The sequence below is a fragment of the Stenella coeruleoalba genome (genome assembly GCF_951394435.1).
Source record: "Stenella coeruleoalba genome assembly, chromosome: 1".
Classification (NCBI taxonomy): domain Eukaryota; kingdom Metazoa; phylum Chordata; class Mammalia; order Artiodactyla; family Delphinidae; genus Stenella; species Stenella coeruleoalba.
In genome coordinates this window covers 94,377,933-94,392,977 of record NC_137169.1, presented here as the reverse complement: position 1 = coordinate 94,392,977, position 15,045 = coordinate 94,377,933, and the positions used below count along the sequence as shown (strand labels likewise).

Below are 15,045 nucleotides of genomic sequence, written 5' to 3'. Positions count from 1 at the left end.
ATTTCCATCTTTGAACTGGGGAATTCAAAGACTACCTCAACCTAGAGATAGATTTTTACCTTTTCTCTTTCTGTTTTCTCATTGTGAATAGGCCTTGTAGTAGAATGTATTTACGTTTTGTTTAGATACTTAAGACAAATTATATCTATTATCATAGAAAGAGGTTTCATGAGAAAAACACATTTTAGCTCATTAGCTTCCTCAGTAAGTCTTTGAAAGAGATGCTGTTAGGTGTAAACGTGGGAAGGAAGGGTACAGTTGCTATGTACTAACGCTAAAGATCTAGCAGGGCACATCGAGGGTTAGGTACTGAAGACCTTTATGAAGAATTTTTGAAACAGATACAGATAATTAAGGGTAATTTAGGAAATTCCTTTTCTGAAAATATTCAGAATTAGAATAAGGTAATTTTCTTGAAGTTGGCAATTATAAAGAATAGCTACCATATAAATGCTTTACATGTATTATCTTTTTAATTCTCATAATAAGATAGTGATTGTTAATAACCTAACTTAATTATTATAGGCAGTAGCCAGAAGAGAAAGCTGAGACCCAGAGAAATTAAGTAGTTTGCATACGGATATACAGCTAATAAATGGTGAAGTCGGGATCAGAACTCACATGACGTGGTCTGGCTGGAGAGCCCACCCTCTGAACCACTTTGCTATACAGCAGTTCTGTCCAATAGAACTTTTTGTGATAACGGAAGTGTTTGATGTCTGTGTCGTCCAGTGCCGTAGCCACTAGGCGCATGGGCTACTGAGCACATGCAACATGGCTAGTCCAACTAAGGAACCTGATTTTTTGCTTTTAAAATTTTAATTAATTTAAATTTAAATAGCCTCTGTGTGGTTAGTGTCTACTGTTTTGGACAGAGCGGCGTTACAGGGTCTTTCAGATCATGTAGTAGGGGAGACATGAGAACTTTAGAATTACCCTAACTCCTTGTTTTTACTGATCAAGAAACTGAAAACCACATGGTTAGTAACCTGCTTAGAGTCATAAAATTAAGGAAAGGGACAAACTTATAAGTAGAGTCAGAAAATTAAGGAAGGGGACAAAATTATAGGTAGGTGTATATACTTCTCGGTTACAACTCTTCCCTTTCTGCACTTTGGTGACACCTGCAAACTTACGTTTCCACTGCTATTGTTAATATTGGATTGTAAAACTACTGTTTTTGAGAAAAAATATTTTTTTCTGAAATACACGTCCAGTGAGCCCTTTCCTCTTTTCTCAGGTTATAGAAACATTATCGCGACTCTCTCGCACACCTGTAGCGCTGGCCACGGGAATCAGGTAAGCTAGCTTCTCTGTGGTTCGTACGTCCTGTTCAGTTCAATGAAGTGATTGTTTATTGAATGGCTACTATGTGTAAAGCACTTTGCATACAGGGACCACATCTCATTCATGAAGAGTGGCCGGGTATATAAGTGCTCAATAGACATTTGAAATTTATCGAGCAAGTAAGAACTGAGTCGTAGCGTTGAATAAGACACATTGGCTAAACATCGTTCTCAACTCACTGGTGACTGTCACTGATACAGTTCTTTCTTTTAACTCCCTCTAACATTCCTATACAGGTGATTCATTAAGACAAACACAAATGCTTAATTAAATTGATATTTTAAAAAAAGATATTGCAGTACATTTATATCCTGTAGGCCATAACAATAAGTCACAACTTCTAGGCGTTTCAGAAATAATCAGACAAGTATAAAATAATATATGTTCGAGAAGGTGTATTGAAAGTTTGGAACTAAGTGAAAAACTTGGAAGTACTGTTGATCCTTGAAAAACGTGGGAATTAGGAGCACCAACCATCCACACAGTTGAAAATTTAAGTATAACTTATATTCGGCCCTTTGCATCCTCAATTCCTCTGCACCTGTGGTTGCAACCAACTGTGGATCGTGTAGTATTTACTATTGAAAAAAATCCATTTATAAGTGGACATGTGCAGTTCATACCTTGTTGTTCAAGGGTTCACTGTAAATTGTTTAAATTATACCTTCTCCATGCAGTGAAGCATTATGCAGTCAGTTAAATATGGAAAGGTAGATGTGTTATGTTGTGTCGGGCCTTTTCTGTTTAAAATACTGCATATTCAAGTTAGGTCAGTCAGAAGGTTGTATTATTAGGAATGTTAGAAATACAGAAAAACAGTTTCAGTAGCCACACAGCCAGGTCACATGGAAATGGAATGGATCTCATTTTTTACCTGATTTCCTCAGGGCTCCATAATTCAGTCTCCAGCCGTTATGGGGCTCTGTGACCCTGGGTCTCTTCTTCTGTTGCTTCCATTTTTCTGTTCACATTCAGATTCAAACAGAGAGGATCCGAGCATGACAGCCCAGTCCCTGGGTACAAAGCACAGTGATCTTGGGGAAGACACCCACAGACCCTTCCTCAGAAATGGGCCATGAGTCTGGCAGCTTTCTACAGTAGTCTCTAGGCCGGATAAATGTTCCATACCTTGTCATTTTCTCTTCAATACATGATTATCTTTCCATGTCAACATATATTTTTTTATATGCAAACAGCAAATTTTGAAATAGCATGATTCTATCCTTATGTATTTATATATTGTTGGTTCTGAAACTATATATAGAAGAGTTTTTTCCTTGTTCCTTATACTTTTTCCTTCTTACTTATAATTTCAATTTTTTACTACAATAGACTTGTATATAAGAGTATCATAAAATGTGTCAAAGTTTATTTAAAAAAGGATTTTGAAACTGGCATTTCTCACACATTTTAATTTATTTGAAAAATATATGTTCCTCAGATGTCTTAAGTACTAAGTTAATACATAAACGAATGTGAAAATGTTTTCACTATACTAAATATAATTATTTAGTAATTATCTAGTGCTTATTTTTTATTTTGATGGATCCTCTTGTTTTTATGGAACATATGACATGCTGACTTCATGTAAAAGAGGGTAAAACTTTTGGCACTATAGTATAATCACTGTGATTTTGTTAGACATAAATTTAGGGCATTATGTTGGTATTATGAATAAAGTTCATAGTACGAAGCAGACAAGGGAAGCCAATGGCTAGGAATAGGGTAGAAACTAAAGTGATTTTCTCTGAGCAGGGGACAAAGAAAACATCGTACTCTTTTTGAGGCCTGTTTGACTTATTTGTCCAATAGATGAAAAATAAAAAATACAACTCCCACAACTTACGGTCTGAGTAGAAAAGTATATCAGAGTCAATGATCATATATAAAGGGCATGGCATTTTTGTTTTCTAATTCTCATCTATACTAGTGAATTGAGTCATGCTAGAATGGTTGTTACCTAATTACCAAGTTATTTGTCAGATCAGATTCTGTAAGTGCAAAGAATCTGAATGGTGCTAAAGGCAAGGACCCACTCTGAGCTGGGGAGCTGCAGGTGTGTGGCTGGTGGGAGGTCAGATGAGCACCTCAGCACGTCCACGACTGCTCACATGACTGTGGTGACCAGCCGTGATCGCTGCAGGTGATTTGAGGTAGCAGGTGCCATGCCTCCCTCTGGGGGACCCTGACACAGCCACAGCCAGGCACTTTGGGAGAAGCCCCAGAAGTCGTGTGAAACATGGTGACTGATCTGACCACTTTGGCAGCAGCTGAGCGTATGTGTTTCGTGAGAGGTAAACGTCCAGCCTAGTTTTTGCCTATTCACTCTTTTTTTTCCCCTCCCTCCTAGGCCCTTCCCGACAGAAGAAAGCGTTAATGATGACGACATCTACAAAAGCCTGCCTGATTTAATAGAGTATGTTGAGCATTTTCAACAAAAGTACACCACTGCCAATTTTTGCATCCTTTGTGGATTTTAACCGTGGGTGTTAAAATAGCTCTCTGAAGGGGAACCGTGGCTTAGTGATTAAGACATGTGAGAATTAACCTCAGACTCCTGATGGAAAGCTTCATGAGAAAATGTACTTCAACTGGCTTTCAATTCCTCTTGTGTGCCTTGCATTGTGCAAGTCTCTATGGAGAGTAAAGAAACACAGCAATGAAGTAACATTTGGAAGTTTCTCAAAGGCATAGGAAAGGTAGTAGATAAACCTGGAATCAGACAATTAACGAGAGGAGTATTAATAGAATCTACCACCGGACCTGTAGGACAGATAGTGCTCGCTGTGTAAGTTCAAGGACGAACGAGATCAGTGTGGGTGGGAGTTATTCAGGGATGTTTCATTAGATGGTGTTGATTCTGAAGAGAGAATCCTTTGGGGCTGTATCATTTAATAGTTGGGAGAGGCTAAAGGTCTTTGCAGCTGGTTGTCTTCTGCTGATTGAGTGACTTGTGCAGATTACAAATAAAGGTAAAACTTGATCCTCACCCCTCAAGGAGCTGATGCCAAAGATCAGGTATGTTTGCAAAGAATTATAAGAAGACATAGATTCTGCTCCAGGAGAGATTCAGATCCTGTGGAAATTCATCCACTGATCGATCCTAATACCTCAGCACACGGACCTTGTTCTTGCCCTAGGACTTTTACACTGGCTGTCCCTTCTGCCCATGTGGCTGACCCCTCGCCATCCAAGTCTTTGCTCAGATGGCTCTGCCAGCGAGGCCTTTTCTATCTAAAATTGCCGCCACCCTCACCTTGCTCTGTGTTTTTACGGTACTCGCCTCTACCTGAGGCAGTCTCGGCTTGCCTCACTTTTTGTCCGTCTCCTCATCAGAAGGCCTGCTGCATGAGGTCAGGAACTTGACCTTGTTCTTGGCTCTTTTCCTAGCACTTCAGACAGTGTCTAGTGTCTAGTAGGTCCTCAGTAAGTATCTGTTTTCTGAATTAATAGGCCAAAGCTGCATTGAGCACTTACTGTCTTCCAGGCATGATGCTTCAGGCTGGAGCTATCATGAGACATCTATCAGTTCATAGGAGCTTACTGAGTGCGTGTTTCTGTCCTAACCATGTTACACGCGTCTCTCATGTAACACCACATTATGAGGTTGTTCCTAGTATCACCAGAGTTTACAAATGAGAAAATGAGGCTTGAAAGCTAAGTAACTTGCTGAAGATCATATTGAAGATCATAACTTCCTGAAGATCATAAGTAATAGTAGTCTTTGGATTGGAACCCAGGCAGTTCTTATTCTAGCGTGGAGGCTCTTACTCACTGCATTGATTCCCAGAGGCCTCGCTCCTCTGAGAGCTCTCAGCAGGAGCCACCGGCAAGGCTGGTAGCCCTTCCCAGAGTAGGCTGCCTTTGGATGGGCCTCGAAGTCTTGTATTTCACATGTGTATCAAGAATGGTTTCTCATCTCTTCTTAAAATCTCCAAGAACTCACTAATCTTCAGCAAGGTACTTGCTGATTGTCTCATTGAATTGGCTACAATCTTCATAAAGTGACTATAAGATTACTTATCAGATAATCGAATTCCTTGTCGTCTTAGAAAGAATATTATTTCCAGTGCTAGGATGACGTTCTATCTTAACTCCCCACCTACACCTACTCATTTTTATAGTCTTCCCTCGTCTTGTTCTGTTGATGCCAAGATAAATCCTGTGAGGATGCAAGTTTGGAGAAAACTTGGGCCCCTGAACTGGCTGCTCTGAGATGCCAACTCACATGCTCTGGGAGGTGCAGTCTGCTTCACCTCTTCACCAGGTGGTCGGAGGTCCAAATGTCGTGTGTTTCCTGCAAATGCCTGCTTTTGAGTTTGCTATGAGGGTTTGCTTTTCAGTCTTGGCTTTGTTATGATCTCTGTGGGCTCACAGACTTCCCTTTAACCTCTGGGGGTGAATCGCTTGAAGGGAGGGCCCCAGAACAAACACTGGTCTGCTCCCCAGGCAGGGGGAGTCATTCTATCCTCACGTGGAGAGAAAGAGACACAGGATGGAATGGAGAGCGTGTAAGATGGCTAAACGGTAGTGTCCTTGCTCCTTCAACCTTTATGACCAGGGTGTCAGACGGGACCATATCTAGGTTGCCCAGACACAGGAAAGCTAATATAGATTGCTGTTGATTTATTGACCATTTGAAGAATCACAGCTTTTTCCTCTCTCCCTTCTTCATTTTGTGCAAATCAGAGATTACTGCCCAAACTGTTAGCAAGAAAAACAGCTTTAGTATGGGATTGAATAACAAAAACCCAAACTGTTCTAGCCCAGTTGCAATGTGTGTGGGTGCGTGTGTGTCGCTCCTACAATTCTTAGAGAAGAATCTGTGTGAATTTATACATATGTACCTCTGCCCTCATGCAAAATAGTCGATAGCAAGACTTAAGAAAGACGATGTGATTTTTTTGTTTGTTTTTTTGGCTTTTTTTCGTTGGTTTGGGGGTGGGGGTTGGAGGGTCTGAGGGAGGAAAAGGATTTCACAGCCTGTTTTCCTTCTGAACAGGATCCCCTTTGATACAGAACCTACTCCTTTATCATTTCTTTAATCTCAGTTCCTTCATGAACTCATCAGACCTTCCTACCCTTTGATGAGTTATAGAAAGTGCTCGAACCAGTTTAACAGCCCCACTGTTCTCAGGCGGGACTGCCTAAGGCGAGACTGCCTGCCTAAGCCCCTCAGTATGGAAATTCTGGAACTGCCAATAAGACTCACCGTCTCCCCAGTTTTTCAGAGTACAGAGCTGAAAGCATCCTTCAGTCCTCCCCCCTCTCCCTAATCCGGATTGGTCCCCAAGTCTGGTTGGTTGTAGCTGACACGGTCTCCTGAGTCTGTTTCTCTCCTCATCTGCCTTTACCCTGGTTATGGTACTCATTACCTCTCACCCACAGCATTTCATTTCTTGGCTTCTCTATCTCCCTGCTTGGCTTCTTGACCCTCCACACTACCCCTCTATAACCCACTGTGGTCCTCAGATGCCCAGGTAAGGTTGAGCTCCCAGAGCGCAGGGCCCTTCTCAGATTGGTTCACCTCTTCCCTCTGGGGCTCCCCTCACTCACCTGGTCCCACTGGACGGGACTCCACCCCTCACGTCGCCAGCTTCTGCACACCTCTCTGCCATCGCACAGGTTGGGGTCCTTTGAATGCTCATCCCCTCTTCTCATTCATTGTGTCACCCTGGAGGGTGGAAACTGTGTCTGCCTTGTCTGCAGCTATATCTGCTGGAACATAGTATTTATTCAGCAAATACCTATTGAATAAATAAATACACTCTAGATCCAGTTCAGATGTAGTATCTTCCATGAAGCTTTCCCTGCCTTCCTTAGTCAGAGTTATTCTTACTCTTCCCTCTGCACTCATAGAATTATGTGTTTATGTGCTGTTTTCCACACTAGACTATGGGAGAGCCCTTGGATCTTAGCATTCTTAGCACTGGTGAGTCTGGCAATCAGTAGGTTCTTAGTTTAAGAATCAGGTAGGTGGGTGGATGGGTGGACAGGTAATCCTGGAATGAATTTTTCTCACAGCAGGTTCTCTGAAACTTCTCTCACCACCAGAGCGTTCTCCTTTAAGGCACCTTCCTTTCTTCTGGGTGTCTGACAGTTCATTTCTGTCAAATGCCTCCAGATAACTCTTCATGACAAACATAGACAACCTTGTGATTGCACCTACTTTGAAAAATGCTCCGAGTTGCAGAGTGACATTTATAGTTAGTGCTTTTATTTTTGTACGTCAATTTATAATGTTCTATCTGCACAGGCCCAAGAGAAATGCTAAGGGCTGGCGGTACTGAACGAGTTGAATTTCTTTTCAGGGAGATATTAATGCTTCTTTCTAACATACCTAAATTTATTAATCTCAGTTCTTTGGCATTATTAGTTAATAGAAGCTAATTCTAGAACTCTTGAACTGAAAGGAAAATCTTAAGGAGTAGTAACAGAATGGGTGATAGGTGGAAACAGCTGTTTCTGTGTTGACTGAATAGGGCCCGATTTTTAAAGTCTCCATGAAGGCTTCCACAGTGACTGCTTATCTTTCCCTAACCCTTCATTTGAGATTGTAAACCTATGCACTTTGTTATAAAGCGGAAGCTAACACACCATTGTAAAGCAATTATACTCCAATAAAGATGTTAAAAAAAAAATAGGGATTATTTTCCACTGCCAGGAGACCAGCAGAAGAATTTCAATGGCTTTTAAAAACGTCTTGTGGCCTTGGGACCATTTCTTTAAGCAAAATACAAATAGAACAGATAAAAGCAGAATCTGAAAGAATCAAACCTGTGGGTACCCTCTGAGTGGCCTTGAAGGAACATGGTTTGAAAACCATTGCATTAGATATTGACAATTATAATCAGCAGAAATTTTTGCTTTATAAAGATTATTTATAACATATTAGGTCCTCCCCAACTCCTGTGTCTTCTCCATATTATACCCTTTAATACAGGTAATGAAACTGAGGTCTTGACATATGAAAAATGGGAGGTAGTATGATAGAGCAGTTAAAACACTCAGTGTGTAAGACAGACTGGGTTTTAAATCCTGGCTCTGCTGTCTGATTAGCTGTGTTATCCTGGGCAAGTCAAAGAACATTGTGTTCTCTCAAAGTCCTTGTCACTTGAATTGGCCAAACAACAGTGCCTACCTGATAACAAAATTAATGCTGGACCTGGGCAAACCAGGTGAGATAACCCATGCAGAGAGGCGTAGTAAACGCCCAGTGGAGGTTAGGGCACTGCCATCGTTGTCAGATTCTGTGGTTGTCGTTTGTCCTTGTTCTTATTAGGAGGGGCAGAGCTGTAATGTAAACCTTTGCCTCCTTCCACTGTATTTGATTTGCTCTCTGGATTTTCTGTTGATAACCAGTAAGCTATTTCTAACTACTGTATTTACTGCATGCTAGAAAATGACGTTTATGTTATACCTTTTGCTTCAGTGAAACCCGTGTGGAAGATGAAGAGGGTCTGTACGACTGTGTTTATGGGGAAGACGAAGGTGGCGAAGTGTACGAGGACTTGATGAAGGCAGAGGAGGTGCATCAGCCTGTAGGACTTTGACTTGCCTGTTTTTTAAGTTACTCTGAGTATCTTATTAGGAAAGTGATTATTGGAAGGACTAATTAATATAATAATTAATAAAATAATATTTATGTTTTAATTATACTAATTATAATTATAAAACAATAGCATAATTATAATTAATACAATGGTTATAATTATTTATGTAACTTCTGCTGGGATCGTTGTTTTTCTTTTTTATCTTGCTTATAACTCTATAATCATGACTTGTTATTCTGAGTATTTTATTAGGAAAGTGATTATTTGAAAGATGAATGAATACAATAATTATAATTAATATGAAATAATATTTATGTTATAAGTATATTAATTATAATTATAAAATAATAGCATAATTATAATACAATAATTATTTATGTAACTTCTGCTGGGATTTTTTTTTGTTTGTTTTTTATGTTTACTTGCTTGTAACTGTATAACCATGACGTGTTGCTGCATTTGGAGACATGTAAACATGACATTTTACAGTTCAGAACAACCATAGGAAGTCTCTGGTCTAAATCTCTCCGTTTACTAGTAAGAAAATCAAGTCTAACAAGTAAACGGCATGCCACACAGCTAAATAATTGCAGAGTGCCAATAGAACATAATTTCAGGGGATCATGAAATTACATTGTTATGAAAGGAAATCTCTTGCAAAGCAGGTAAATCAGCTTTAAGTTTGATGTGGCATAAAGTATAGGTTAAAGAATATTTCTTCCTGTTTGTTAGGGGTTGATATGAGATATTTTTGTTGTTGTCGTTTGTTTCATTATAGGTCTCCTAGCATTTTTTACTATTTTATGAACTTAGTTTCAGATGTTGCCATAGTCAACAGCAGCCCACAAAGCTTTATCTGCATTAAAATATCTAAAACATTCAGAATTACCTTGAATGATTTTCTCATATATAATTTGAAATGAAAAATAAGGTCAGTTGCTTAAGCTTTTATTAACATTTTCTTTACACAAAAGACTTTCTTCATCAGCTGGGTGGTACTTTAGGTTTCTTCGGTGCTTTGATGAATTCGCTCAGCTCTCTTGGACCTCTTGCATTTAATAAAGGGCCGGCGGGTTGTCCGGTGCCCACATAGGGGACAGTAGCTTCTGTGGGATGGAAACAAGTTGGCTGGCCTGTGTTCAGTAAACGTCATGAATGTGTGCTTTAACCCACTTCACGAGCTGACAGGACGCCTGTGGCAGCAGTTTAAGAGTGTTTTAGGTGATGGAGTATCGGCCATACCCCTTTAATTATCAACTTCTTTGGGCACCAGCAAATTCTTCATTGTCTTTCCCAAGGACCGTCTTCACTGAGCTTACGGTGCTGGGCTGTTCCTGTGGCCCAGGGTGAGCAGTGATGATGATTGAACGCACAGGGCCCTTCTTGTGCATTCCTCAGGGTGTTAAGCACGCTACACAGGTTATCTCATTTACAGCTCCTTGGGCTGGGTACTGTAATTCTGTTTTATAGATGAGAAAACCAAGACACAGAGAGATTAGACAAACTAATAACAGCAAAACTGGTTCTTGAACCAAATTCTATCTGATCCCCAAAACTTTGATCTTCCTCTATGTTCTACTGCCTAGAGTCTTAAACCGTAAGAGAGCCAAACACCAAGATGTTAACTCTTGAAAAAATATTTTAAGATTTTTTACTTACCAAATATCCTTTTATGATTTTTCCAGTATTTCTACAGCACTTATAAAGTATGCTGTACATTAAGAAAACTGTATAAGACCATTCATGATGTCTCCAGATTCAGTAACATTTATACTAAAATAGATGTTTCAGTTTAAAGAGAGTATACTCAAAAGTATATTTTTAATTATCTAAAACTTTTTCATTTGTTCAAATTCTTTTAAAAAGCAAAGATCCTTCCCAAATGCAGTTAAATATATCTTTCAGTTATGTGTTTTATTAGAATGGAACACTTAAAAAAGTCAAAAATTTTTATTTCTATCTTCTACTGGAAAGATTAATACATGAATTTGATTAAATAATGTTAATTTGAAAATTCTAATCGTAGAAATGTCCAGAAAATGACATACGGAGTTGCTGCCTAGCAGAAATCAAGCAGACAGAGGAAAAATATACAGAAACATTGGAGTCAATAGAAAAAGTAAGTCATTAGGTATCATTCTTGATGCTCCAATACTGCCTTGCTAATACATTAGGCTCAGTGTTTCTACAGTGTCTGTATATCCTGATTTTCAGCAGAACTTTGGGTTTAAAGATCTCAAAGCAGATTTACTCATCCCACAATGATTTACTGATTTCTTAGTATGTGAATGGCACTATTCTAGGGACTGGGGGTATAGCAGTCAACACAACAAAGCTCTAGTTCTCATGACACTCTCATGGGAGGGTTTATAATTTAAGCAAATGAGTATGCCAGGTGGTGATAAATTCTCTGAAGAAAAATAAGGCGGAGGAAGCGGGTAGTGAGTGATGGGAGAGGCTGGTGTTACCTTTTATAGAGTGGTAATGGAAGGCCTCTGTGGTCAGATCGTATTTAAGCAGAGAGCTTTGTGAATGGAGGGAGTAAGCCATGCGAATATCCCAGAGTGGACAATCCCTGGGAGAAAGGTCCTCACGTGGGACAGTGTTCAGTGTGCTTCAGGGAACAGCAACAGCCCAGGAGGCTGAAGCAGAATGAGTGCAGTGGAGCAGTGAGATCAGAGACTTTGTGAGCCCCCAGGTCACAGGGGACATATAGGAGCACCTGGCTAAAAGCTAGAGCGTTTTGAGTAGAAGAAGTGATGGGATCTAATGTAAGTTTTTAACAGATCATTCTGACTCTTGTCAGGCAAGGGTGGAAATTGAGAAAAATGTTACAAGGATATCATAATAATTAAGTGGATGGAAAATGGTGGAATTGGTTGAGGTGGCAGGGAGTGGTCAGATTCTGAATAAATTTTGAAAGTAGAGCCAAGTGGATTTGATGATGGATTAGGTAAAGGATGTGTGGAAAGAGCAATCAAGAATTCTTGGTTTTCTGTTCTTGTTTTTTTGTCTGTTTGTTTGTTTGTTTTTTTTGGCCACGCCACATGGCTCGGTTTGTGAGATCTTAGTTCCCTGACTAGGGATTGAACCCTGGGCCCACAGCAGTGGAAGTGCAAGAGTCCTAACCACTGGACTGCCCAGTGGGAATTCCTAACAATGCTAGGTTTTTAGCATGAGTAACTGTGTAAATGGTGAAGATGGTGACTGAGATGGAGAAGGACAGGTGTAGGAATCACGAGTCTGTTGGGACTTACTAAATTTGTAATACCTATTAGCTTCCAAGGGGATGTATTGAGGAGGAAGTTAGATGTATGAGTCTGACATTCAGGGGAAAGGTTGGGTGTATAGATTGGGCCATTATCATTATGCAGTGGTGTTTAAAGCCATGGCACTAGATGAATCACCAAGGGAATGGATGTTGATAGAGAAGAGGTTTGAGGTCACCTCTGGTGACTTCCACATTTGGAGGCTAGGAGAATGAGAACCAGGAGAAAGTTTTGGAAGTTTAAAAAGAGAGATGAAGGCATGGAAGAGTTGTTTAGGAGAACGAGAGGGTAAATGTACTAGGATAATGTAGCATTACAGGCTCATTTGGGTTTTGTGATTATATTTTTAATTAGCTATCAGTGTAGCTTCTGTTTAACTTCTTAGGTATAGGCACAAAATATATGGCAAGCTAGATTTAACCAGGGTTTTCATTTTTCCAGAATGAAAGAAGAGAGGGTAAGGGTACTTGTAGGGCAGTGATTCTGATGATGGCTCGTGGAATGTAAACTGGGTAAAAAGGGAAATGTGGACATGAGGGAAGTGAGATGGTCAGGGGATTGGCAGACCCAGTGGGTTGGAGAAGTCCTTGGAGAAATGAGCTATAAAGGTAGGAGGGTAGAGGTCAGAGACTTGCTTGCTTCAACTTAATTCTGTGGAGCATATGCAGTTGTTGGTAATGATGGGGTCTTGGGCTATGACCACAGGAGGACCTGAGCTAGGATAGGGCACAGATTATTGGAGTTCAGGGAACCGAGAGGCCAGGCTATTGGAAGGACCATCTGCACAGATACTGATACGACCAAAAATGAAGATGGGAGTAGTAATGGACAGAGATATGGTAGGCCAGGAACTAAAATTCTCAAAGAATGAAGGGGAATGATCCATAAATTGTATATGCAAATTATTGGTCTCAGGGATCTGGAATCTTCACAGAGCATTTGAGGGATATTTTGAATTAGTCCTCAAACATATCTCCAGAAGGTTGCCATTTGTTGCCAGTTCAGCCAGTGGTGTTCTCTCTTCTTTTTTTTCTTACTTTCAGAAGGATTTATAGCCCAAATCTTTTATTTTATATTTTAAATGTATTAACTTGTATTTATGTCTTCATATCTCTGTTCAAATATAGAATCTTTACGGTAGAGAAAATAGTTTCTGCTTTTTTCTTGGTATTCATAATACTGATTAACTTCAGTAATATTTATTGCTCATTGATGAAAAACTATTATATAGATTAGGATAAGTTGTGCTTAATTATTACCCCTCTCTTCTCTCCTGGTAGTATTTCATGGCACCATTAAAAAGATTTCTGACAGCAGCTGAATTTGATTCAGTATTCATCAACATTCCTGTAAGTAAAAACATGCTAGCTAAAATTGTGGTACACTTCTATAAAATCCTCTTTTCTTATTGGGTCCCTATTTGAACATTCTATTATATTTTTAAAGAATTTTAACCCAATTTTCTGTCTCCTGAGTTTTTATAGTCTTATTTTCTGGAAATAACTAGTAAGTCTTATTGTCAAGCAAAAGTCAGAATGTATGCTGAACGCAAAAGGATAAGGTTGATGTATTATACTTAACTGCTTGTCACAACAAGGTAGTCTCAGTTAATCCCTGGTGTTATGGTCTCTTTCTCTTGTGGGAATCCCCTTCTGCCCCATTGCCTGCTCTATTGTTCTTTCAGCCCCCCAACCCCATCTTACAGACACTGTCCTGGCTCCATCTGTCTTCTTCACTTCCCTCCATTCCTACACTTCCTTGTCCTCTGCTTTTTGGTGTTTTCTTCTGGTTGCATCAGCCTAAACTCTCATTTCTGAAATACACTGCTTCTTTATGATATAACAGTCTTTTATTTTTAAAATAAATTTACTTATTTATTTTTTTTTGTTGTGTTGGGTTTTTTTTTGCTGCGTGGGCCTTCTCTATTTGCATCGAGCGGGGGCTACTCTTCGTTGCGGTGTCCAGGCTTCTCATTGTGGTGGCTTCTCTTGTTGTGGAGCACGGGCTCTAGGCGCATGGGCTTCAGTACTTGTGGCACATGGGCTCAGTAGTTGTGGCTTGCAGGCTCTAGAGCGCAGGCTCAGTAGTTGTGGCACATGGGCTTAGTTGCTCCACAACATGTGGGATCTTCCTGGACCAGGGCTCAAACCTGTGTCCCCTGATCTTCCTGGACCAGGGCTCGAACCTGTGTCCCCTGCATTGACAGGCAGGTTCTTAACCACTGCGCCACCAGGGAAGCCCGATATAACAGTCTATTTTAATGGTAAGATGTGAGGAGCTTTTCTTCACATTTACATAGCATTTCAAATTTCAGGGTACCTTATTATCTGACAGTCCTAAAAGGATATGTACCCAAAAGCATAGAGGCAAGCCAAATGCAATACCATGTAAGGTCTTGCTAGGCAAGATTCAAGTTCTTAGACCTCTAGAACTGGCCTCAGTTTTTCTTTTTTTCCTTTAATATTTATTTATTTATTTAATTTATTTATTTTGGCTGTGCTGGGTCTTCGTTGTGGCACACGGGACCTTTGTTGCGGCACACGGGACCTTCGTTGCGGCATGCGGACTTCTAGTTGCGGCATGTATGCAGGCTCTAGTTCCTCGACCAGGGGTCAGACCCGGGCCCCCTGCATTTGGAGTGCAGAGTCTTACCCACTAGACCATCAGGGTAGTCCCTCAGTTTTAATATGTCGCTCTTATATACAGTATATAAGCTTTTATGAACCGGCTTGCTTGTATCACCTGTAAAGTCTCTAATATTTTGATTCCTTTATATTTAGTGTTGCTTTGCACCAGTTTAGCTATGGCATGTTGTCCTTGTTCCTGATTTTGGCCAAATGAAGACATTCTTATTGATTTGTAACGTAGAAGGAAGA

General features: G+C 40.1%; 1 protein-coding gene across 2 annotated transcripts in view; it reads left to right on the top strand.

The window, feature by feature from the left end:
* Nucleotides 1-15,045, top strand: part of VAV3 (vav guanine nucleotide exchange factor 3) — a 395,503-nt gene that overhangs the window by 174,902 nt on the left and 205,556 nt on the right. The window contains exons 3-7 of one of the 2 annotated variants that reach the window (XM_079939290.1): nucleotides 1,241-1,299; nucleotides 3,698-3,763; nucleotides 8,780-8,876; nucleotides 10,927-11,019; nucleotides 13,450-13,518. In XM_079939290.1, coding sequence (XP_079795416.1) covers nucleotides 1,241-1,299; nucleotides 3,698-3,763; nucleotides 8,780-8,876; nucleotides 10,927-11,019; nucleotides 13,450-13,518 — 384 coding nt within the window. Of the gene's footprint in view, nucleotides 1-1,240; nucleotides 1,300-3,697; nucleotides 3,764-8,779; nucleotides 8,889-10,926; nucleotides 11,020-13,449; nucleotides 13,519-15,045 lie in introns of both variants that reach the window. The other variant, XM_079939289.1, reaches the window with a different exon arrangement.